The sequence below is a fragment of the Mirounga angustirostris genome, unplaced genomic scaffold (genome assembly GCF_029215605.1).
Source record: "Mirounga angustirostris isolate CCGP_5_RB_7025 unplaced genomic scaffold, mMirAng1.0.hap1 SCAF_7, whole genome shotgun sequence".
NCBI classification, from domain to species: domain Eukaryota; kingdom Metazoa; phylum Chordata; class Mammalia; order Carnivora; family Phocidae; genus Mirounga; species Mirounga angustirostris.
The window spans coordinates 90,870,701-90,897,466 of NW_026991715.1; the positions used below are offsets into that span (position 1 = coordinate 90,870,701).

The window sequence follows — 26,766 nt, forward strand, 5'->3', positions numbered from 1 at the left end:
TCTGGGGGGTGGGGAGGGTCCGTTCCTTTGGGTTCCCAGCATGGAGCCCACAGTCTGCAGTAGAACCTGTAGTAGATCCTAATAAAATGCTACAGTCCACCCTTCCCAGCAGTGGGGCTGCTCCCTCAACTGGAGAACGAAAGATCGTTCCATAACAGACCTCCTCATTCCTGAATTTCCAAACTGGAGTCTGAATGATCTTTCCATAACACAGACCTCATCATTTTAGCCCCTCCTGATGAGGACCCTTCCAAGCCATCTCATTACCCATGCTCCCAATGCAGCTGCCTCGGGAGCCTGCTCTCGCTCTCTGAGGTAAGCCCTTCTAGACTCCCTGGTCTTCTTTCCCTCCCCCGCCCCTCCCCTGTTTGCCTAGTTAGCAATAATGGTTTTGCTTCTCTTCGGCTTCCTATTGGTGGAATCTACACCTGTTGGAATAGGATTCTGGAAAAATTCCCAGGCTTCCAGCCCTGGCTGGCTGCCTATATAGTGCCCCACTATTCATCACCCCCACTGCTATAGTTCACGGGACACCTCCCTGTCATTTCCTTCCATCCACATAGAACTGCTTAATACCAGCTATTGACTCCATCTGCTACTCTCATCTTTCCCAAGTCTCCCTTAACACAGCTTTGTCTTTTCTCCCCTGAAAAAACCCATATTAAAATCCACTTTGAGGGGCGCCTGGGTGGCTCAGTTGGTTGAGTGCCTGCCTTAGGCTCAGGTCATAATCCTGGTATTCCGGGATCAAGTCCCGCATCGGGTTCCCTGCTCAGCGGGGAGCCTGCCTCTCTCTCTGCCTTTCACCCCGCTCATGCTCTCTCTCTCTCTCCCTGAAATAAATAAAATCTCAAAAAAAAAATCCACTTTGAGCCAGTCAGTTCCCATAAGCTTTGACTGAGATGACTCACAATCTCTTCTCTGCCTCCTGTGGACATTCATCCAGGTGTGCCTTTTTGCATTCGCTGCAAGGCCCAAAGTTCAGGATTCCACAGCCTCCTCTGGCCTCCTCCCTTCCCTCCCAGGGGACACGGTTACTGCTGATCTCGACTCTGGTCAGCTCCCTCCTTCATCTTCCAAACCCTTTCCTTGGTGCCTTTGGTATTCCTTCCTGGCCCCACATCCATGAATCTCTTCTTGATCTGGTGGCCTCTTACTTGCTCCTCAACCACCTACCCTACCGCAGACTTCCTCGACTGACAAGTTTTCCATTTTGAAGATGTCTTTTTCTGTTCCTTAACACAGGCATCTCTGCGGCTGACAATCGTGGGCACATGGCCTTCTGCAAACCCTTACCGAGCGCCCACCATGTACCTGGCTCACTGGCAAGCAGGACAAAGGCCTGATCCTTCTGACCAGCCCGTCCTTCATCACCAGTGTGGTGTTTCTATAGTCCCCTGAGAACTCTTTGACTTTTTAAGGCAACTGCCAAGTTGGCCTTTACCCTAGTATTTTACCATAACTCCTTTTCTAAATCAAGACATACCGTGTGATCAAGTTTGGGGAGTAGTCCTCACCAGGAAGTTAAAAAATAAAACCGCGAGGCAGCATCTGTTTCGATAGCTTTATTGGAACATGATGGTAACACAGAACATGGATTTGGGGGCCCATCACAGATGCTCCCCTCCTCTAGACAGCATGTGCCCCACTTCTGCAGCCAGCAGAGGCTCCAGGGAGCCTCCAGAAGGGTGGGGGCAGCTCAGACACAGACCCAAAGAGGCCCCTGCCATGGCGGGTGGTGTGTGGGCACGCTGGGTTGGAGCCCTGAACAGCTGAGACTGTGGCGAGCCAGACTGGGTCTTATGCCTCCAACTACTTGGCCATGACTTAGAGACCCACCTGCCTCAGACTCCCGGGAAAACCGCTTAGGCGGGGACTCTGGGGCTTCCAGAAGGAATCCAGCCAAGAGACTGAGCACCCCTGAGGGTCACTGGCGGCAAACCATGCCTTCAGGTGTTTTGGCAGATAAACTGCTTAAAGCCCTTACTAGGTGCCAAGCACCCTTCTAGGAACTAGACATACAAAGGTCAGCAGAAATAGGCAGGGCCCATGACCTCCTGAGTGGGGGAGACAGACAAGGGTGTGGAAGTCACACGGATGACTGTAAATTACAAACACACAGTGGCTTCTGAGGACAGCTGTGGTGTGTGTGTGTGGGAGGCCTGACCTAATGGGGTGGGTCAAGGAAGACTTCCTCAAGAAGTGGTATTTCAGCTGAGCTCTCATGGCCAGATGGGTGGGAAGAGCATTCCATGTCATGGAAACAGCTTTGTGCGTGGCCCTGTGGCGGCTAGGAGCAGGAGGATAAACAAATAGAAAGGAGAAGCCAGGCGGGTTGGGGTGAAGAGGCAGAGGGGAACGTGGGAGGAGGAGGCTGGAGGGCCCTGTCAGGCCTGAGCTCGCAGGGCCGGTGGGCCAGGAGAAAGAGGGTCGCCTGCGTGCGCATGTGAGCACGTCCGAGTTTCGCACAGCCCGCTGTGGCTGCTGGGGGGGGGGGGGGTGCTGGTCGGAGGCCAGTGGGGAACATGGAGAGCTGTCAGGCAGCCGTCTCATTTGTCCTGACCAAGGACGGCAGTGGGGCCGAGTGCGGACAGAATCAAGCAGATGGTGGGTACCTGTGCAGCTGGGGACCGGGACAACTGACCACGAGGCGCTAAGGCTGACCTCGGGCTGCGAAGCCAGTGGCATACTTCTGTCTGAGACGGGGGACCTGGCAGAGGAACAGGTGCAGGGAAACGGTCAGGAGTGTGGCTGCAGACGTGCTAAAAGTGAGGTGCCTTCGAAACACCCAGGTAGAGGGGTCGGGTGGAAAACTCCCAAAGGAAGCCCGGGCTCCAGGCACAAACCTGGGAGTAATCTCCTCACAGATAAGTCTCCTGGTGACTTCGGTTACGAGGGTGCAGACGAGGCCACAGAGACAGAGAAATCGCAGTGAGAAGAGAAGGCTCATGGGACAGGCACACCTGACAGCCGGGGAGAGGACAGTGAGCCGCCAGAGGGCCGAGAAGGCCTGGGTGCGCACGGAGGGGGATGCCACCGGCGGCTCTTGGAACCAAGGGAGGAGCGGGCTCAGGGAGGGGCCGGGGTTAGCAGGGAGAGTCCATGCACACCCTTGTTTCTCGGGGTGTCACCACCCCCACCTCCTTGGGTCTCTTCAACAACCCTGTAAATAGCAAAGGGGATCTTACCCCCTTGGTTGGAGGCGTCAAGAGCTGCTCAGAGAGATCACTACGATGCACCCAAGGTCACACATCCAGCAGAGGACGCTGTGGGGTCGACTCCCTCCCCCCAGGCCCCCGCCCCCCAATGCCATCTCTCGCTGACTCTGGCACGGTGCCCACCCCCCCCCCCCCACCTGCCCCGCCGTTGGCTCTGCTCCGCACCACTTCTTGTTGATGAACAGCACCAGAGAGGGGCAGGACTGCAGCACGAAGGCACCCCTCAGGCTCCGGAGCGGAGCCCCGCTAAGAGAAGGCTAGGCTGAGTCAAGCAAACACCTTGACCTCTCTCCTGAGCAGCAGTGCAATGTCAAGTCAAGAACGTGGGCTCGAGGCCTGGCTCTTTGCCCACGCTCCCGTTCCTTCCTTCCCTCGACAACTGTTTTTCGAGCGCTTCCTAGGAGCCAGGCTCGCGTGCTAGCTGAGAGCCCTGGGGCGGGCCCCGGTCTTCCTGGAGCCTCAGTTTCTACCTCTGTGAAGCAGGTTGGTGATTCTTACCACGTGTTATAAGGATTACGCGAGCTCAAGCAGAGGAAGTACCTGGCACACGGCAGGTGCTCAGGAAAGGCTAATTTTCTTCCTGTCTTTCCCTTCCCTTCCCTCGCCTTTCCTTCCCTTCATCCTACAGAACCCGTGAGAGAGTGAGAGGCTAACTCTTTATGGCAACACCCTCTGCTGTGCTCAGAGGGCCTGCGCATTCCTGTGTGTACAACCCCACGCACACATCTGTGCACACATCTGCCATGCCCAGCCATCTCTGCTCATGACTCAGGGCCAGCACCAACGTGAGCTTTGACCCCGTGGGACTGAGCGGACCCAGGCCCAGGAGAGTTCTGAACATCTGCTGGGGATGCTGAGCACAGAACAGGCTGCTCCGCACTAGACCCGAGGACCCCAGCACCCCGCTGTGTGCGCCGGGAGTCCCTAGACTCAGGCTAGGGTGGCTCTGGGGGCTTCTGGGACCTCCTTTGGGCTCCAGGAGTCAGATCTTGGTGACCAGAAGCAGTGTCTTCTGTGTCCTGGGCCGGGTCTAGACAGCCTCGGAGGGCAGAGTCCTCACCGCTTCCTGGGGTGGTGTCCTCAGTGGCTCCTCGGACAGTGGCTCGCCTGGTTGCTCCTCTGAGGGGCCTCTCATGTGTCTCTGGAGGAACCTAAGCCCCCACAGACTCTTGCAGCAGCTTAGAAGATTGCCGGAGCATACAGTGCAGGATAGCGCTGGCTTCCTGGGGAGACACAAGCAGAGGTCAGGGCTGAGGTGACCACGGAGCAAGGCCAGAGGGCCTAGGGCCCACCTCTGGCCTTTGCTTCTTCTATGCCAGCCTGGGGAAGGGTGGGTGGGGGGCCTTTCCTTGGCCAGCAGGGCAGCCCACATGCAGCAGGGACTTCTTCCCTCAACCCATGGAGGACAGCATTCAGGAGAGCTTTCAGATCTCAGGCCTGCTTCCAGCATGCCGTGCACCCCTCAACTCCTCTGAACCCCAAGTGGAGGAAAAAACAGCCACCTTTCCAATTCTTGGAAGGATTCAGTGTTATAAAATAGGTACAAAAGTATCCCACACCTTGCTTGGCTCGCAATAGGAGCCCAATTAATATTTGCTGTTTCTCACTCTTAGTGAAATGATTCCAGAACACCGGCGGTATGCCTTGCGTGGGTTGGAGGGAGGCTGGGAGAAGACACACAGATTTATTCAGGCTTGCATTAGAATCAGTTGTGAGCGCATCTGTCTCCATCAGAATGTGTGCTCCCCGAAGGCGCTAGCCCCTGGAAATTATCGCTGGTATATAGTAGTTCCTCAGCTAACGTCTGTTGGGTCGATCTGATCAAAGAATAGATCACTGAAGACTGAGTTAGCCAAAGCTTGGTAGGAAAGTTTTTAACAAAGTATTTGGCATATATTTTTAGCAAGAAGAGGATTTCCCTCCCTTCTGGGCATACAGGGGTTCCTTTGCGCTGTTGCCTGCTAAGGTGAGGATGGCAGACCTGTTCTTCTCTGGAGCTACTTTCAGTGAGTAAGAATTCCTTTATCACGCTTATTTCAAGTCAGAGGGAAAGGCTCAGGGTGGCGCTCCTGTGTTTGCAGCACGCACCACCTGCAGATCTCCCTTTAGAACAGAGAACAGGAGGCAGGCTCAGAGCTTTAATCAGGCAATTGGGTCTGGTCAGACTTTGATGACATTGTTTTGTGTCATTGTATCTATGCTCATGGGTTCTGTTTTCCACCAGTGATACTGTGTTTCCATTTATGGGGACAATATAAAGTTTCCTCATGTATTTCAGTGAAAACAGCGAGTTGGTGTAGAGCTTTAAGTGCATATAATGCAGGTGGGAGAAGACTACGGGCTGGACTGGATGGGGAAGGCAATGTGCAAGTGGCCCTGGTTTGCGGAGTGCCGTTCCAAGTCCCCAACCCATCCCAACTTCCCCTTAGCCCAAACACAGAAGAAGCTGAGTACTACATGGTGGCCCTAGAGACTCTGTCTGGGGTCTCTGCAGCCCCAGGGCAGGACAAAATCTGGCTTCAGCTATGTCTAAAGCCACACACGCTACCTACTTTCTGGCTTCCCTGCCTAGGCTGGAGTGGTAGCTTTCCTCGTCAGTTTCAAGCTGGGAGCCACCCGTTGCTTGGCCCTGAGACCCCGTGCGGTTCCTTGGGATGTCCTCTGAAGATCACACCTGGCCTCAGCTCCCCCCATCATCTGTTAAGGTAATCTGGCTGCCAGAGGAATCAAACTCCCTGCTCCTCCTCCTTTCTACATAGAGAGAGGTAAGAGCATCGAGCTTCCCTTTAGCATCTGTTAGATAGATGGGGGTTGTGGATTTGGACGCCTGACTTTGTAAGACACAGATGAGAGAAGCCCCTGACACCCAAGCTTCGCTCAGTGCATAGGTACGCTTCAGCTTAGCCACTGCTGAAGGCTGTGAGTGGCCCAAGCTCTCCCTGGAGGTTTGGCCAGCCCTTCCCTCCCCAGAACACGTGCCCTCACCTGGACCTCAAGGTTATACCCCTGGCACTTCAGAGGCCCCATTCTCCATGCTAGCAGTGTACATATTTGCTCAGGCAGGCAGGTATCTACCCTTGGGTTAACATTCCACATGCAGCTCTGGTCAAGCGACTTTCACTGACATCATCAAAGAAAAGCTGGCTTTGGCTAGGAAATAACCAGCTCCCTTGTAAAGAGCTTACAGGTGACTTAAAATAATATTATTATGGAAATATCACATGTTCCTTATAAAAAATTCAGGACATAGAGATTAACAAAACAAAGAAGATAAACATCTCAAATAACTCCTCTACTCAGACATATCTTTTTGTTACATATTGATTCTGTCATTAAATATTTTTAAATGAAATACATCATACATCCAAAGAGACTATATAAAAGTCAAATATGCATGGGTTAAAGACTACTAAGAAATACTAAAATGGATACCAGCATAACCACCTCTCAGGTTAAGGGACAGAATTTACCAGTACCTGACTTGTTTTAGCAAATACTTAGGTATCCTGAAACATCATATTGTGGTGTTCTGCCTGCATTTATTTATTTATTTGTTATTATTTTGGCAGAGGTGGGGGGCTGCAAATTACAGCTTTATTCTTTTTACAAAATAACAATTATTTCAGTAATATTGTCATTTTCCAAATGGGGGCTAAATCTGGATTGTCTGTCTGGAACGAGGCTGTTCATGGATGACAATCATCTTGAAATGAACCTTGATGGATAAATGTGATTTTTCTGCCCCAAACGCCTTCCTTTGGCAACCATTCAGTCCCCACAGCATCATCGGGCCCCATTCCCTAGAGGATGCTTTTGGATTCACCTCTCCATGTGGCAACAGTGACTGCTTGAGAGGCGAGTTCAGAACTCAACCCAGAAGAAAGAGAGTCCTTCCCATGACTACTGCATCTTTCTTATGAGGCAGAGAAGCTAGGAGCACAAAGGCAATTGATGGCTATCCAACTGAATTACTATCACTTCCAACCAAGACTTTTATCCAGGGGCACCTGGGTGGTATAGTTGGTTAGGCATCTGACTCCTGGTTTCCGCTCAGGTCATGATCTCAGGGTCATGATTTAGGGTCTTGGGATTCTCTCTCTCATTCTCCTTCTGCCCCTCCCCCACTGCTCTCACTCTCTCTTTACAAAGAAAAAAAAGACTTTTGTCTAATACAACAACACAGAGTATTATTTGAGGTTGACTATTTCCAGTAATAGTATATTCAGCAAAACAACCTTCTACAACAGTTTATAACTGTAAACACAACCAACCTTCTGTACTTTACGATCATAACAACCCTCTACAACACTTTGCACCTATAAACAAAACAACTTTTACAATATTTTATAACTGCAAACACAAGTTTAACATGCCTGGGAGGACCTGCCACCTATTTGACATTTTGAGTGCATATAGAGGCTTGAAAAATACTAGCTTATTGGAGTGCCTGGGTGGCTCAGTTAAGTATCTGACTCTTGGTTTTGGCTCAGGTCCTGATCTCGGGGTCCCAGGATCCAGCCCCAACCTGAGACAGGCTCCATGTTCAGAGGGGAGTCTGCTTGAGGATTCTCTCTCCCTCTGCCCCTCTCCCTGCTTGAGCACGCTCTCTCTCTCTCTCTCAAATAAATAAATAAATCTTAAAAAAAGAGAAAAATATTGGCTTATTTATCAGTTAATACAGTTTCAGATACTAAAATTTTGATTATTTAATGCAGTTAGTGGTTTTTGGCATACCTAATCTCTCAGCACACATCTCAATCATTAACAGTTAGGTAATAAGCATTAATTTATGTAATAACTATAATTTACTCTGGATTTAAAAAAAATTCACCACTTGTAAAAAAAAGAAAACAACCAGAAAAATCCAAAGAAGGATTAAAACTACAAATTGAAAGTATTTAAAATTTAGATTTTCCTTTTATATAAGTAAAACCATGTTTTATGATTTTTTTCTGTAGCTACCTTTTGTTGTTGTTGAACGCTGTATTTTTGAGATTAAACTGTGCTGACGCGTGTACCTGTAGTTCATTTTCACTGCTGTAAAGTATTTCATTATGTGAAAATACTCCGATTTATTTATCCATTCACCTGTTGATGGACATGAGTTGTTTTCCATTTTTTTTTATCATTTCCCTTCTCATACTTGTTTTTGAATTTACACAATAATGGCCTCATCAAATGAATAGGAGAGTTTCCCTTTTTTTCTCCTCTGATAGAGTTTGTGCAGAAGTGAAATGATCTATGATCTATTCCTAGAATATTTGGTAGAACTCCTTTGCAAAACCAAGTACTACTGGTGTTTCATTCATTTTATTTATTTTTATGTTTTTAATTTTTTTTAAAAAAGATTTATTTGTTTATTTGACAGAGAGAGAGAGACACAGTGAGAGAGGGAACACAAGCAAGGGGAGTGGGAGAGGGAGAAGCAGGCTTCCTGCAGAGCAGGGAGCCCGATGTGGGGCTCCATCCCAGGACTCTGGGATCATGACCTGAGCTGAAGGCAGACGTTTAATGACTGAGCCACCCAGGCGCCCCTCGTTTTATTTATTTTTAATTGTTACAGGACCATTCCAGTTTTCTGTTTCATTGTAAGTCAGTTTTGACAAGTTCTGTTTCACTAGAAATTTTTCCCTTTATCTGAGTTTTCCCTTGTTTGGGGCATAGAATTGATTACAGCATTCTTATTACCTTTCTTAATCTCTGTAACATCTAAAATAATATCCTCTCTAAACTCTTAATATTGTTTATGATGTTTGTGATTGATTTCTCTTTGTAGTCCTTTCAAATTTATTTCATATATTTTTAAAAGCTAGTTTATTGGGTACGTATGTGTTTAGAATTATTATTGTTCCAGTAAATAGAATCTTTTTCAAAATATGGTGATCTTTATCTTTAGTAAAATGTTTTGCTTAAGATTCACTTTGTCTGATTGAATGTAGCTACCCAAATTTCCTTTTGTTACTATTTGTCTAGCATACTGTATTTTTGAAAGTATAACTTTCAACATTTTTGTTTCCTTAAGTCTATTTCTTGTAAAAACATTTGTTTGGATTTTTAAAAAATCATATCTGATGGCCTTTGTTTTTCTTACTTGGACATTTTATTCCATTTACACATATTGTGATTACTGATATATTTTAACTAATTTTTTCAATGTGGTTTTGTGTTTTATATTCACCCTACCTTTTCTAAATTTTCCTATCTTTTCTTGCTTTGCTTTAGATTGCCCTTTCCCCACCCTCATTCTCCTTCCTTCTTACCTTGTGGAATTTCTAGCCTCTTATAAAATAATTTTAACATGCATATTTGATATAATAAAGTCTAGTGGCATGGAGCCCTCCTCATTTACTTAGCTTGCCATCCATGCTAAATGTAAGTTGGGATGAGACATTAAGCTAAATTCCAATACTGTGTAGACGCTATTACATTACAGAGTCTAGAGACACCAGTAGGTTTAATATTCCTTGACCCCCTTCATAGCCCCATGGCCCATACTGCCCTGAGCCTTAAATCTTGAAGCGGGGGATGTTAATGGGGTTCTCCAGAACACATAATATGTGTCTGCCACACAGTAAGTGCTTATGGTAAACACCTGTCATTTTCACCTTCCCATCATCTATTCCCCTTCTCTTGGTAATAGCACTTTGATTCTTTGGGAGCCAGCCTTCCTCACTCTTTGCCCATGTGAGCGAGGTGGGGTTGACTTCTTATTCTTTGCCCTGGCTCCTGGGGTGGGTACAGAGGTAACCTCATGACCCACCCAGCCAATGAAAGCCTGAAACTTTTTTGTTGGAACAGTAGGAAAGGGACACATTTTCCACTGGAGTTGCTAAGATGGGAAGATGTAAACTTGGAGCTGCTGGTGGCACCACAGGGAGACTCTGAGAATGAAGTCAACACAGTGTAAAACTGAGTTGAGAGCTGGAGAGACAAATTTCTGATGACATTCGCACATTTGGATCTGGCCATGCTTGAAGCTACCCTGGTTTTCTTCCGTTTTATGAGTCAGTTCCCCACCTCCACCAATCCCAGCCTCTTTTATTTATTTATTTAATTAATTTTTTTTTGAGAGAGTGAGCGAGCTCGCAGGTGCATGAGTGTGTGTGTGGGGGGAGGAGCAGAGGGAGAGAGAGAATCTTTTTTTTTTTTTTAATTTATTTGCAAGAGAGAGAATGAGAGACAGAGAGCATGAGAGGGAGGAGGGTCAGAGGGAGAAGCAGACTCTGCTGAGCAGGGAGCCCGATGCGGGACTCGATCCTGGGACTCCAGGATCATGACCTGAGCTGAAGGCAGTCGCTTAACCAACTGAGCCACCCAGGTGCCCCGGGAGAGAGAGAATCTTAAGCAGGCTCTACGCCCAGTGCAGAGCCTGATGTGGGGTTCGATCTCAGGACCCTGAGATCATGATCTGAGCCAAAATCGAGAGTTGGACATTTAACCGACTGAGCCACCCAGGCACCCCCCACCCACACAGCCTCTTTTAACTGGGTTTCTGCTCCTGGCAGTCAACAGTATCCCGACTAATAATACTTCTAGAATCTGAATCCCATCTTTTCACGTTGAGGGTGTCAAAATCTATCCGGCCACTCACGGTCCGGATCCAGTTTCAGTGCTACTCTCTCTATAGGAAGCCTTGCTCAGGCCCTCTCTGAACCTCAGTTTTCTCTTCTGAAATAAGTTTATAACAGCAACCTCACAGGACTGCTGTGAGGACAACAGGTAATGAGTGTCAGAGCTCTTCCCCGCTACCGTCTACTGCGTATGGTACCGACGACCACACAGAACCACGTGCGCACAGCACCTGCTGTCATTTACGTCTGTGCCTTTGCACGTGTCCTGTTGCTGGAGTCTTTATGTTCTTCGTTGCTGCTCAACTTCTACTTCTCTTTCAAGGTTCTGCTCAGGCATCGCCTCCCGTGAGAAGCTATCGCTGAGGCTTCCCAGGATTGCTGATCCCCTCCCAGCTCCTATAGCCCCTCCGCTGAGGCACTGACCTCCTTGGGTTAACTATCCATTGACTTGTCTATCTCCCAGACGAAAGGCACGCACTGGATCTTTCATCTTCAGCCCCACCGTCCAAGTTTCTAGTAGGTGTTCAGTCAGTCAGGTGTGTGAAAGTGAAAAGCCCGATCAATCTCAGTTTCAGGAGTGATTCTGCCATGTTTGGACTTCCCCAATTCACAGATCATCAGAAACAGAAGCACTTCCCTGTCGCTCCGGCAGCCCTTCTGCTGTGTTGGTGACTCATGCTGGCTTTATTTCTATCTCCACCTCCCTGCTGCAGGCCGGGAAGAACCTCGTGGACAGGAGCCCCAGGAGGGGCAGTGAGAGACGCTGACCATTTCAGCCAGCACCTCTGAGACTAGCCATGTGCTGGGAGGGGACGGAGAAAGCGGGAGATTTGGGACCAGGAGCCCTGAGTGTGGTTTGAGTCTTCCTCATTCCCCTGCTGTTGGGTCGCAGACACTCCATCTCTTTCTCAAGTCCCTCTCCTCATCTGTAAAATGGGGATGAGCCTAGTGAAAGGGGCTGGGAAAGGAAGCTTCCCCTCCTCCTCCCTTGTTTCTTGCAATGGGTGTGGTCATGGCTGCTTTGTTCCTCAGGGTCCCCAAGAAATGGAGGTTGAGGGGCTGTATGTTGAGGGTCTGGGCTGATCTCTGAAACCAGGTTCTTACTATGCTGTGCCCAACCACGCGGCATAATCGTCACCACTACGTGTCAGCTTCGCCTACATCCTGGGAACTGGGTCACTGAAACTCCTTTATGGGGAAAAGGAAGTGGAGGAGAAGAGAAAGGAGAAGAGAAAGGAGAAGAGGCTCTCTCGTACCCCAGGAGCCGGCCATAACCCACCAGGGCTCTTTCCCCTGCCTTAAGCTTTTGTCAAAGTCAGGGGTGACCCTCTTCTCCAGGCCAGGCCTAATTTCTGGTTGTTCTGAAATAAGCTATGAGGTGGACATTTCAGGACACCAAGCTACCCAGAGGCCATTCAGAGCGTCATCTTCATATACCCTTGTTTCCTAGCACAAATAGATACCACCCGATATGCTGGAATGACCAAACTTCAGGCCTCTGCTCATGAAAGAAATTATTTTTTCATGCCCTTCTCAGAATTTTCTGGAAGCAAACATAGAGGGTTTGCCTACACCAGCATCAGCTTTGAAGGGGTGGTGGCGGGGTCTTTTGTCCTTCAACAATAAGCATCACAGCGAACTGGGCAGAGGCTTCCTGCAGGAATTTTGCACACACACTGCGTTCATTTTCATACCAGAGAAGGTGAAATTTATCCAAGAAGGGCACCCCAGAACTCCCTGGGACTTAGTTGAGATCTAGAGGTAATAGTCATAAACCATTGGCCTCTTTTAAGTTTTCGCTCGTGACGTAGGAACTAGATGGTGAGGGTCTGAAAGCCTTGGGCTCATCAGAGGGATTTTTATTAGGGACCTCCCAGGACATGCATCCCTGAATGCTGGAGGGTCACAGCCTGGGACCGCACTGGGAGCTCAGTGAGGGAATGGTTGGCTACCACTCTAGCAGTCAAGCAAGGGACCTGGCACAGAGCCGGCATCAGGCATTGTACTGGTGAATGAGCAAATGATTGACAAGAACTAGCATTTACCAGGTGCTCATGTGCTAGGTCTTGAGTGGGCTATTTGGCATCCTTTTTCTAGTTAACCTTCCCAGCGGTGCTATAAGGCAAGCACGGGTATCCCACTTCACAGACCAGGAAACTGAGGCTCTGGGTGATTCAGTGATGCCCCTAGGTCACTCATTAACAAAACTCAAATAGGAAACAACAGCTGTTGGCTCCCATGTGGACGATGGTGGGCACAGAACCATTTCTGGCCCCGGGGATCAGGGGAAGCCCTGCGGAGCAGGTGGCCTTTGAGTTGGGCCTGGGGCAATGAGTGGAAATGGAACGGGGATGTTGGCAGGGGGGATGTCTCTTTGGGCAGAGGGGGCAGCCTGAGCTGTGGGTTGTGCTCTGGAGCAGGGAGGTCTAGTTCATCTGGAGCAAAAGGAGCCTGAGGATGCAGTGGGAGAGGAGACAGAGTGGGGTTCCATAGCCAGAACGTGACGGGCCTGCTGGAGGAGTTTGCAAGTAACCTGCCAGGCCCCGGAGCAATGCTGGAGGCTACAGAGCCGAGGAGTGTCAGCGATCGCCGAGGAACAGTCTCAGCTTGTGGTCAGCACTGGCCCTTCTCCATGATCTTACACCTACGTGGCTCAGTGAGATTGTACCTGAGTGAGGGCCTGGCATAGGGTGGCCGGTGGGGAGGGAGTGTGACCCTTTGTCACAGGTGCTCCCACTGATGGGGACGGCTGAGGCTGCAGGGCATGGGTCCGGGCCTTTTTCATGGGTGTTCTCTTTAAGACTCTCAGTCTCCAATCATGTTGAGCATTTCCAGGGTGCTTGAACTGCCACGTGGGCATCACCCACATCTTGACGGATGAGGGGAGTAGCTCTTTGTGGAATTAAGGGACCTGAGCAAGGTCGCAGAGTTGGTGGGTAGAGGAATGGGGTTCTTGCCTTGTCGCCTTGGTCCAAAGCCTGTGCTCTAAGCCCTCAGAGCAGCCAAACGATAGCCACCATCCACGGAACGCCTCCTGCGCTCTGGGTCTCAGCATTTTGTGAGTCTGAGCTCAGTTAATCCACACGCAAAACCCATGGGGTAAGTGCTATGATTCTCCCCATGTGATGGAGAACACTGAGGCACAGAGAGGTGAGAAACCTGCCTCAGGTCACACAGCTGGTAAGGGGAGTTGGGTATGTTACAGCGCACTGGGCTTGTTGCTTGAAGGAGTGAAGGTGTGGGGAGCCCTACTTCCACTCAACCCCTCCCTTGCCTCCATGTCATCCATTTCCTGGGGCTGCACGAGCATTGCCAAATAAAAAAGTGATGATAGTGTTCATGCGTCTGGCACTCAATACTGAACTCTCATAGCACCCGTAGGACACATATGATAGAGTTGTTATCTTCTTAGCGCTAACAGAGGAAGTCTGGGCCCAGAGAACTTGAGTCACTTGCCCAGTGACTCACAGCAGGTAAGTGGTAGAGCCTTGAGACAGCCCCGTTTGGCCCAACTGCAAAGCTGGAGATGCCCTGCCCACCCTGATCCCTTCCTATACACAAAGCGGCTCTCGGGGAGGCCGGGCGTCCCCCATGCACTTTGGCTCACACTTAGTTCGCCCCAGTCCCAGGTTTGTGCTCCCCCTGCCTTGCTGCTCGAACCCTCCAGTAATCCCCCATGAGACTGGATGGCTTGCCCAATCCTCTCCTTGAAACTATAGAACGTTTGGTAAACCTGAAGAAAACCCCAAAGCCCTGCCCACTTACATCAGTGGGTGCTTATGGAAAAAACCACATGGCACCCACGTCAATCCTCAAAGTCATTTCCGGTCACTCATTCTATCTATTCTATTACTCAAGATCTGTGAGGCAGGCCAAGTGTCATGCCTATTTTACAGATGGGGAAACTGAGGCTCAGGCAGGCTTGCCATATGCCCAAGGTCAGGTGTTATCAGGTGCTGCATCCTGGGCTCAGCTCCCTGTTACCGCCACGCTGGTCTCTTCAGGTTGAGACTTGTTCTGAACGGTTCAGGACGTGGATGTGTGACAGGCTCTCCCTTCTCTGATGGCTCCTTCTCAGCCCTTTCAAAGACTCCCATCTCTTCCCTGTCCCCTCTGCCCATCCTACAGTGCTGGTGGCCCCTTCTCCTTGCATCTATGCCCTGCCTTAGCCAGCAGCGCCCCTTACAACCCTTCCAGGACGCTCCCCCCACTTGGCTTCGAGGAAGTGATACCTTCCGGAAGCCCGGCAGCCTGTCTAGAAAACAACTAGGCACAGGGTGACAAAGCACTTAAAATATCCTTCCCCTTCTACCAGTAATTCTGTTCCCAGAAATTCAGTTTCTAGGGAAATAATCTGAAAGAAACCAAATGTTCTCTGCATGGAGATGTTCATCACAGGGTTGCTTATAATAGCAAAAGAATCTGGAGACTACAGCAAAGTGCAATAGGGAAACATTTCAGTCAATCATGAGGCTCCTCATGCACTCCCCTGACCCCAGCAAACTGCCATGGACCAGTGTTCACTGGGGAACCCCCACGTGCCAAGCACTCTTCTCAGACCTTTATATTTATTCTCTCCTTCAATCCTTACAACCTTTTGAAGTGGGTCCTGGCAACGCCCCCATTTTACAGACAAAGACACTGAGTCATGGAGAGGTTAGGTAATGTGCCCAAGGTCAGTCTGACTCCACCAGGCTCAACCGCTCCCAAAGTAGTGGTGGTGACTAGTTACCGTCACCAGGTAGATAGTTGTTAAATGCAAGCCAATGTGCCAGGTGTGTGAGATGTCTCAGGTGGGGCAGGATGGGATACTATTTTGAGATGTCGAGGGCTTGCTGTGGCTTCTCACTCCTGCTTGTCCCCATTGTCATTGCTGCCCCCCCACCATTCAGGCAGCAACTGCAGGTGTGGGCAGGGATGATTTCTTAGACTCCAAACAGAAACAGTAGTGAGAGAGTCCTAGGGTATTTGGTGTTCAAGGGCCCATGTGAGCAGTTCCCCCACCACCCAGAGAGGAAGAGGAATGACCTGGGGGCTGGGGCAGGAGGCCTAGAGTTAGGTGGTAGAGTGGGCCCCACCCCGTCACCCTCCTTTGGGGTCAGAACCCAGACTGGAGGTGAGGTGGGGGGTCACTGGAGGATGAGTGTGAGGGTCTGAAAGCACAGGGGCTTGTGCCCTATCCCTAATGGAAGCCAGGACAAAAGAAGGGTCCCTGCAGACAAGGCAGAGAGGAGGCTTCAGCTTAACCCTGTACCCCAATTCCTCTGCTCCCACAGGGGGTGCAGGAGGTCCCTCAAGTCTCCTGGATCTACAGTGAGCTCCAGCATGTGGCCGGGCTTTAATGCCTGCCTGCTGGGGGAGTCCAAGGAGGCTGGGGGCCTGCAGCCGAGGTGAAAACCCCTGAGAGAATGTGGTCGGTCCTCAGCAGTGCCAGGGAGAGCCCAGGAGCAGGTTATTTGTGTCCTGGGGCCCAACCATGGCACAAACACCAGGGATGGAGAAACTGGCATGACAAGTCTATTGTGGTCCAGAGGATGCTGTGGGGGTCAGACAGCCTCTGGGAACTTAGCTTACCCTGGAGGGAAGGAGATGCGGGGGAGTAGAGAGAATCTTGTATTGAGTTGGTTCAACTGCCAAAGTCACTGTGTTTCCAACTGGAAGTGACCGAGCTCTCTGACCAGAGCTTCTCCACCATCCATGAAATGGTGGTCCACGGGCACCCTAAGCAGAATGAAACAAAGAATCTTACACCTGCGGGGGCTCAGGGCTGCGCCGTAAGCTGCTGTCCCGGGCACATGCATGAACAGCCTTGCTCCTTTCTCCAGCCTAGGATGGAGGTGCTGTAAGGACCAGCCCCACTTTTCAGATGGGGACAGAGTTTTGGAGAGGAAAGGACTTACTCAAGATCAACCAGCCAGCAAAAATGGGGAGGTTGGCCTTCAGCGCTCTCTCAACAGACCACAGCACTAAATGGCATCTCATTGCCTATGAGAGCGCACCTCTCCCCACGCTGTTCCTTTGTCCAGAATGGCCCTCTGCTCCTCAGCTTAGAAACTTCTTATTGTCCTTCAGGAGTCAGCTGAGACATCATCCCTTCCAGGAGGCTTTCTCTGAACTCCCAGCCCGGCCCCCCCAGCAACGGGGTCTGGGCACTCATCACATGTGTCTGTACCCCTCCCTGCTCTTCTAGGGCCTCCATTAGTGTCCCCCTCCCTCCCACCCAACCCCCTGCAGGGGAGTGGGCCCTTGGTAAAGGATGAGTGAATCAATGACTCAGTAAGACTTAGCAGCCCCTAAAACAGGAGACATGTGGCCTGCCGAAGAACTCCAAGTATGGAACCTCTTTTTTGCCATGATATTGAGGCCACATCTGCTCACGAAGAACATGAAGGGAGAACAGAGCCATGATTTCAGGGATTGCATAAGATGGCAACAGGAATGGGGTTTCTCCTCGACTTTCAATTTTAATGTTCCCCTTCCACAATAATTCAGTGTTTATAAATACTGTGTTTCCAAAGTCAGTGTGGAAAGGGGAAGTTTCCTGAATCTTCTGGTCATTGGGACTGCCTTGCCACCCACCCCGAATGCCAGTCCCTGGGTGACAATGGCACGTCTTACAGTCCTGGAATGAAGAAGGGAGGAGTCTCCTTCAAAGGCCTGTGCTGCCCAAGCCTGTGGCCCTCCCTGCACGCTGCAACCTTCTACACGATCGGTACGGAGCAGCAGACCCACCAGCGTGCTGTCAAGCCCCCTGCCACTTACGCCAGTTGGGACAAACTCCCCCGCCCCCAACCTTCCCATATCTGGCAGGGAGTAAGTGATCCACAAACCCCAGGAGAGCCTCACGGGCTATGCACACCCTGCAATGTACAGCATGTCTCGGGCGTACCCCATCCCTGTCCCCCAACACACCCACAAACAGCCCCTATGGGTTTAACAAACACCCCAAAGCAGAGAGCCCTGTGACGCATTGCTGCTTTGTCAGGAGCCGTGGCAGCCTCCAGAAGTCTGAGCTCTCTTTGACAGATGAGGAAACTGGGACTTGGAGAGGGATGTGATCTTCTCTCTCTCTCTCTCTTTTTTTTAAGGTTTTATTTATTTATTTGAGAGAGAGCATGAGACGGGGGAGGGTCAGAGGGAGAAGGAGCAGGGAATCTGATGAGGGACTCAATCCTGGGACTCCAGGATCATGACCTGAGCCGAAGGCAGTCGGTTAAGCGATGTGACCACACAGCGGGTTGGCAGCAGGGGCGGTGAGGAATTCAGGCCCCTCATCTGCCAGGGCGGGGCTCTCTTGGTAGCCCTGTGGCGCACCTGCTTTGCACCCCCATCTGCACTCACAGCTTGGGGCGTGACAAGGACACATTTTACTGAATTTGCCTCCACACTCAGAATGATTTATTAGTATGAAAAACATGTTCTTTGCTGCCCTTGCCAGAAGATTCTTGACACAAACACATTGGGGGTTTGGCATAAAATCTCTCCCTTGTTAAGCATGGTTTAAATTGTCCCTTGGGACTGATCCAAGTCCCTCATTTTCAGAGGACAGATGTGAGACTCAGGGGTCAAGGCCGGACTTGAACAATTCAGTGGCACAGCTGCAACATGAGTCCACAAAGCCTGCCTCGAACTTCCCAGCCGCTTCTGTAGAGAGGGGAGGAAGGAAGGACGGAAGGAAGGAAGGAAGGAAGGAAGGAAAGGGAGGAAGGAAGAATGGGAGAGATAAAGACTACCACTTATTAAGCATCTACTCTGTGCTAAGTGTTTTGCATAAATTCATGCTTAGCCTTATTGCTATCCTCGCAGGGAGACATTTCTATCCCCATTTTGCAGATGAGCAAGCTGAGGCTCAGAGAGCACAAGCCACCTGCCCAAAGTCACAGAGCCAGCAAGTGCTGGGGCTGAAATTGACACCCATTTCTTTCCCCTACATCAAGGGTTGGCAAACTACAGCTTGTAGGCCAAATCTAGCCTACCACCTATTTCTGTTGAAATGGTGGTGGTGATGGGGGGGGAATAAACAGAAGAATAACATTTCGGGGCGCCTGGGTGGCTCAGTCGGTTGAGCGTCTGCCTTCGGCTCAGGCCACGATCCCAGGGTCCTGGGATCGAGCCCCGCATGGCGTGGAGCCTGCTTCTCCCTCTCCCTCTACTGTTCTCTCTGCTTGTGCTCTCTCGCTCTCTCTGTCAAATAAATAAATAAAATCTTTTAAAAAAAGAAAAGAATAACATTTCATGAGTGATGAAAATGAGACAGGATTCACATTTCAGCAACCGTAATAAAGTTTTATTAGAACACAGCCGCCCCCATTCATTTATGTACTGTCTATGGTGCTTTCACACTCTAAGGGCAGAGTTGAGTAGTTGCAAGAAAGAACATATGGGTTGCAAAGCCCAAACTATTTACTATCTGGCTCGTTGCAGATAAGATTGGCTGATTCCTGCCCGATGCCATGCAATTTCCCAGGGGGCCTGGAAAGTCTGCAAGGCCTCCCTTGTCCCTGCACAAGCACATCAGGGGTGAAACCCAGGCCTCCTTCTGCTTGCCAAGCCATGTGCCCTGGGGCTGGATCCCCCTGAGAAGGGCCCTTCTCTAATTTGTTCACTTGGAGTGTTCGCCCCTTCTTTTATGGGTACAAAGCTACTAGCAGTGGCCCGAAATGCACAGTTCCCCTTCCTTCCCCATCACGGCCTCTGGGAAGGCAGTCCCAAAGTATGTCCCATCAGATCTGCAGCAGAAGGAGTGGATAGTGAAGGAAGAGAACAAGCAGGGGCAGGGGTCTGCGTGAAGCTGGGGTGGGTGGGGGAGGGATGGCCTGGGCAGAGCTGGGGCCTCTAGCTGGCCTCAAAAGGCACAATCACCAGGGAGTTAAATGAGGAGTTCTCTACCTTTCAAGTGACTCCCGGGAGGCCACTATTTATTCTCTGTGACTTTTAAGGCTGTAAAAGGCTTCCCACCTCCTCTTTCTCTGTTCTCCTTCCCCTGACTTCCCCTCTGGGGGTGGGAAGGAATCTCATTCCCCAAACTCTCAGAAGAGACAGAAGATGAAAAGGATTAGCTCTTTGCTGTAGCTTGTCTGCTCTGCCCGGCAGCTGTGCATAAATGTGCGTGAGCCCTGCAGGCCTGAGCACAGCGTTCTGGGCCTCCCCTGGGCCGGAGGCAGGGATGGGCACCTGGGGAGTCCTTGACATAGTCTCATGCCTAGAGCTCCCCACCCAGGGCCTACAAATGGCCAAAAGCTTCCATAAAGCCCAAGCGCTTGGTAAAGGAGAGATCGGACCACGGACGAAGGAGGGGAGGAAGGAAGAAACAGAAGGAAGAAACGAAAACACAAAATAGAATGGAAGAAAGAAAGGAAGAGAAAACAGAAATAAAGAACCTGGACAACATTATGCCAAGTGAAAAAGCAGGGCACAAAAGACCATATATTACATGAAATGTCCAAAATAGGCAAATCCGTGGGATAAAAATAGATTAGTGGTTGCTTGGTGGAGGGCAGGCAGGAATCAGGGTTTGGGAGATGATCACAGAAGGCTACAGGGTTTCTTCTGGGGGGTGATGACAATGTTCTAAAATTGGTTGTGGTGATAGGAGCACAATTCTGAATATACTAAAACCCAGTGAATTGTACCCTGAAATGCTTGAACTGCATGGTATGCGAAGTATATCTCAATAAAACCGTTACATGGAAGGAAGAAAGATTGAAGGCGGTCCAAGATGGTGGCATGGGAAGACCCTGAAATCACCTCCTCCAATGGACACACCCAGTCTGTAACCCATAGTTACATATGGAACAATTCCTGCTGAAAAAGAATGGAAAAGTAGTAGAACATTTCCCTCTACAACAAGGGACAAAAGGGCCACATCAAGACAGGTAGAAGAGGTGGAGATGCGATCTCACCAAAAACCTCAGCCCTGGTGAGATAATTCACAATAAGGAGCGATCTTGTGGGTCTGGAATCTCTCTCTGAGGAGAGAGGGGTTTGTGCCCCACCCTGGGCACCTCAACCCTTGGTACCCGCACTGAAGAGATGAGGCCCCCAAAACATCTGGCTTTGGAAGCCAATGGGCCGTATGTCCAGGAAACCCGGGGCAGGTGGTCTGTGGAGATCTGAGATATTCCTTCTGAGGGGTTCTTGCACAGACTCGTCCATTCTGGGACCAGCGGGAAGGAAGAAGTTTGAGAGGTGACTGGAGTATATGTGGAGGAGGTGCATTTACCAGAGCGGTGGAGGACAGTTGGGACTCTCTTTGGGGACAGAGGTGCTGGTGAGCAGCATTTTTGCACTCTCCCTTTACCTTGCTAGCACAGGCAGGTATGCACAGACACAGCTTTGCTAAAGCCTTGGGAGCGCCTGGCCCCCAGCACTCTCTCTCTGCCTCCCTAGAGCCATAGGCATGCCCTGGCCTCAACGCTATCCAACAGCCTCGCTGAAGCTGGTGGGTGAGGGCAGCCCACAGGGGACACCGATGATCCCCTGGCCCTTGTGGCCTGAGGTGCTTGTGTTTATTGGCCCCCCCCGGGACCATAACAATTGGAAAGACAGTTCTGGGCAGGCTATCACACCCAGGGCACTGCACAGATAGCAGACTGATAGCAGCTGTGTTTCAACTCCCGTCTGCCTCTGAAAAAGACCTATCTCCTCGTTCTGGAGCTTCAATCTGAGGGACAGGCTTCAGGTTTGTCAGACATCTAGAGGCTATAGAGGCACTCTGAGGGAATGTAGGCAGGGAAATAGCATCTTTGAACCTTCCCTTGGCCTTCACACAGCTCACTGTTATCTCTTAGAAAAGAGCTTATACATTTGCCTGAAGCCCTGATTTTTCCAAGAGTTGCCCACAAGACACCTCCAGATTTCCTGGTCTGGAGGCTGGCAAAGTTTACAATTGCAGTCCCATGGAACTATATATATTTGCATACTTAAAAAGCTGCTACCTGAGGATCTGGCTTCCAATCAGACTGAAAGTAGGTGCTGCCTGTGATTACTCCCTTTGGAACACTGGCAGGTCTTGGCACACCCTCAAGCACAAAGGTCTATCAAGAATAAATCAGCTACTCAGAGAGTCACAAAGGTGTGAGGGACAACAAGAGCTAGGGCAAGATTGAACGATAAGGTTCATCTCCTACACAAGGCCACTCTTTCAAGACTGGGGGAGGTAGTTGTTTTGACTAATACATCGAAACAAACACAGAGAGGCAAGCAAAATGAGAAAACAGAGGAATATGTTCCAAATAAAAGAACAAGACAGAATCTCAGAAAAAGAATTTAATGAAACAGAAATAGTAATCAACCTGTTAAAGATTTCAAGGTAATGGTCATGAAGATTCTCAATGAACTTAGGAGAAGGATGGATGGACACAGTGAGAACTTCAACAAAGAAACAGAAAATGTAAGAAAGTACCAAACAAGTCACAAAGCTGAAGAATACAATAATGGAACTGAAAAATACACTTGAGGGGCCAAGAGCAGACCAGATGAAGCAGATGAATGGATCAGTGACCTGGAAGACAGGGCAGTGGAACTCACCAAGAGCAGCAAAAAGAAAAAAGAATTTTAAAAGTGAAGATAGTTTAAGGCACTTATGGAAGAACATCAAGCAGAATAACATTTGCTTTATGGGGGTCCCAGAAGGAAAAGAGAGAAAGGGGCAGAAAACTTACTTGAAGAAAAATGGCTGAAAACGTCTCTAACCTGGCAACAGAAACACTTAGTTCAGGAAGCCCAGGGAGTTGTTTTTTTTTTTTTTTTAAGATTTTATTTATTTATTTATTTGACAGACAAAGAGAGAGAGTACAAGCAGGGGGAGCAGCAGGCAGAGGGAGAGGGAGAAGCAGACTCCCTGCTGAGCAGGGAGCCCAATGTGGGACTGGATCCCAGGACCCTAAGATCATGACCTGAGCTGAAGGCAGATGCTTAACCAACTGAGCCACCCAGGCGTCCCATGAGTCACCCAGGCGCCCCTGCCCAGAGAGTTCTAAATAAGATGAAACCAAAGAGAATAACACTAAGACACATTATAATTAAAATGTCAAAAATTAAACAGAGAATCTTAAAAGCAGTAAGAGAAAAAAAAAACTTCTTTTAAAAAACATTTTTTTTAAAGATTTTTATTTATTTATTTATTTGAGACAGAGAGAACGAGAGAGAGAGCACATGAGAGGGGGGAGGGTCAGAGGCAGGGAGCCCGATGCGGGACTCGATCCAGGGACTCCAGGATCATGACCTGAGCCGAAGGCAGTCGCCTAACCAACTGAGCCACCCAGGCACCCGAAAAAAAAACTTCTTGCATACAAGGGAACCCCCATAAGATCATAAGCTGATTTTTCAGCAGAAACTTTGCAGGCCAGGAGAGAGTGGCATGATATATTCAAAGTGCTGAAAGGAAAAAATCTTCTGACCAAGATTACTCTACTCGGCAAGGTTATCATTCGGAATTGAAGGAGAAATAAAGAGTTTTCCAGAAAAGCAAAATCTAAAGGAATTCATCACCACTAAACTGACCTTACATGAAATGTTAAAAGGGATTTCTTCAAGCTGAAAAGAAAAAGCACTAACTAATAATGAGAAAACATATGAAAGTAAAAATCTCACCAGTAAAGGTAGTAGATCAACCACTTATAAAGCTAGTTCAAAGGTTAAAAGATAAAAGCAGTAAAACTAACTAAAACTATTAATGATTAGTTAAGGGATACCAAAATAAAAGAAAGTAAATATAACATGAAAATCGTAAAACATGGGGGGAACATAGAGTTTTTAGAATGCATTCAAATTTAAGTTGTTATCAACTTAAATAAGACACATATATATACACACTGTTCTATGTGAACCTCATGGTAGCCACAAAGCAAAAACCTATAGTAGATACACAAAACATAATGAGAAAGGAATCTAAACATAACCCTAAAGAAAGGCATCAAACCACAAAGGAAGAGAACAAGAAGAAAAAAAAAAAAAAACATAGAGGAACTATGTGCCAGAAAACATCTGACAAAATGGCAATAAGTACATAACAATAATTAAGTGTAAATGGACTAAATTTTCCAATCAAAAAACACAGAGTGGCTGAAAGGATAAAAATAAGACAACTATATATGTTGCTTACAAGAGACTCACTTCAGATATAAGTACACACACAGACTGAAAGTGAAGGAGTGAACAAAGATATTCCATGGGAATGGAAAGAAATCTGGTTTAACTATATCTGACAAAATAGACTTTATTTTATTTTTATTTTAGAGAGAGAGAGCACGCATGCCTGAGTTGGGTGGGTGGAGGGGCTAAGGGAGAGAGAGAAAATCTTAAGCAGGCCCCACACCCAGCGTGGAGCCTGATATGGGGCTTGATCTCAAGACCTTGAGATCATGACCTGAGCCGACATCAAGAGTTGGACGCTTAATCAGTTGAGCCACCCAGGCGCCCCAAAATAAAATAGACTTTAAAGCAAAGACTGAAATAAAAGACGAAGAGGAGTGTTACATCATGATAAAGGGGTCAAACCAACAAGATGATAACATTTGTAAATATTTATGTGCCCCTAAATATATAAAACAAATACTAACAGACCTACAGGGAGAACAGCCTGTTCCCCTACAGGGAACACAGCCCCTAAATATATAAAACAAATACTAACAGACCTACAGGGAGAAATTGACAGTAATACAATAATAGTAGGGGATGTTAATACCCCACTTTCATCAATGGATAGATCATCCAGACAAAAAACCATTAAGGAAACACTGGCCTTAAATGACACATTAAACCAGATGGACTTAAAAGATATATATGGAATATTCTGTCCTCAAACAGCAGAATACACATGCTTTTCAAGTGCATATGGAATATTTTCCAGGTTAGATTACATGTTAAGCCACAAAACAAGTCTCAATAAGTTTAAGAAGATTGAAATCACTGTTAACAATAGAGAACAAACTGAAGGTTGGAGGGAAGGGGGGTGGGGGATGAGCTAAATGGGTGATGGGTATTAAGGAGGGTGCTTGTAGTGATGAGCACTGGGTGTTGCATGTAAGTAACAAATCACTAAATTCTACTCCTGAAACAAATATTACACTATATGTTAACTACTAGAATTTAAACAAAAATTTGAAGGAAAAAGAAAAAGATTGAAATCACATCAAGCATCTTTTCTGACCATGGTGGTATGAAACTAGAAATTAATTACAAAGAAGAAAACTGGAAAAATCACAAATATGTGGAGATTAAACAACATGTTACTAAACAGCCAATGGGTCAATGAAGAAATCAAAGGGGAAATTAAAAAAAACAACAACCTTGAGACAAATGAAAATGGAAACACACAATCCAAAATCTGGGGGATGCAGCAAAAGCAGTTCTAAGGTGGAAATTCTTAGGGATACAGGCCTACCTCAAGAAACAAGAAAAATCCCAAATAAATAATCTAACCTTACACCTAAAGAAACTAGAAAAAGAAGAACAGATGAAAGCCCAAAGTTAGTAGAAGGAAGGAGATAATAAAGACCAGAACAGAAATAAATGAACTAGAGACTAAAAAAATTAGAAAAGATCGATGAAAATAAGAGCTGGTTCTTTGAAAAGATAAACAAAATGGACAAACCTTTAGCTAGACTAATCAAGAGAAAAAGGGAAAAGGCTCACATAAGTGAAATCAAAAATGGAAGAAGAGAAGTTACAACTGATGGTGTAGAAATACAAAGGATTATAAGAGACTGCCAAGAACAATTATATGCCAACAAATTGGACAAACTGGAAGAAATGGATAAATTCCTAGGAACATACAATCTTCCAAAACTGGACCATGAAGAAACAGAAAATCTGAATAGACCAATTACTTTACCAATTATTAAAGAGATTGAAACAGTAATCAAAAAACTACCCCCTGCCCCCCCAAAACTCCCAACAAACAAAAGTTCAAAGCCACACAGCTTCACTAGTGAATTCTACCAAACATTCAAAGATTTAATACTTATCCTTCTCAAATGCTTCCAAAAAATTGAAGAGGTGGGAATACTTCCAAACCCATGTTAAGGCCAACATTATCCTGATCCAAACCCAGACCAGGACACTACACAAAAAAAGAAAATTACAGGCTAATATCCCTGATAAATGTAGATGCAAAAATTGTCAACAAAATATTAGCAAATCCAATTTAATAATACATTAAAAGGACCGTACACCACGATCAAGTGGGATTTATTCCAGGGAAGGAAGCATGGTTCAATATTTGCATATCAATCAATGATGACACACACACAAAAGTATAAAAGTCATATGATCATCTCAATAGATGCAGAGAAAGCATGTGACAAAATTCAATATCCATTTATGATAAAAAAAACTCTCAACAAAGTGGGTATACGAGGAACATACCTCAACATATTAAAGGCCATATATGACAAACCCATAGCTTACATCATACTCAACAGTGAAAAGCTGAAAGCCCTTCCTTTAAGATCAGGAACAATACTAGGATGCCCACTCTTGCTATTTTTATTCAACATTATATTGGAAGTCCTAGCCACAGCAGATAGGCAAGAAAAAGAATTAAAGGCATCCAAATTGGAAAGGAAGAGTAAAACTGTCGCTTCTTGCAGATGACATGATAACGATATACAGAAAACCCGAAAGATTCCACCAAAAAACTGATATAAATGAATTCAGTAAAGTCACAGGATATAAAATCAATATACAGAAATCTATTGCATTTCTATACAGTAATAATGCAGTAGCAGAAAGAAAAATTAAGAAAACAATCTATTTAGGGGCACCTGGGTGACTCAGTCAGTTAAACGTCCGACTCTTGGTTTCAGCTCAGGTCATGATCTCATGGGTCATGAGATCAAGCCCCGAGTTGGGCTCTGTGCTCAACGTGGTGTCTGCTTGGGATTCTTTGCCTCTCCCTCTGCCTCTCCCCCCACTTGCATGCACATGTGCATGCACGTGCTCTCTCTCAAATAAATAAATAAAGTCTTTTAAAA

At 47.8% G+C, this 26,766-nt stretch overlaps 1 protein-coding gene across 1 annotated transcript in view; it reads right to left on the reverse strand.

Moving 5' to 3' along the window:
- Positions 1 to 3,366: 3,366 nt before the first annotated feature.
- Positions 3,367 to 26,766, reverse strand: part of HRH2 (histamine receptor H2) — a 31,438-nt gene continuing 8,038 nt past the window's right edge. The window contains exon 2 of the mRNA XM_045887313.2: positions 3,367 to 4,441. Coding sequence (XP_045743269.1) covers positions 4,249 to 4,441 — 193 coding nt within the window. The 3' untranslated portion in view covers positions 3,367 to 4,248. The remainder of the gene's footprint in view (positions 4,442 to 26,766) is intronic.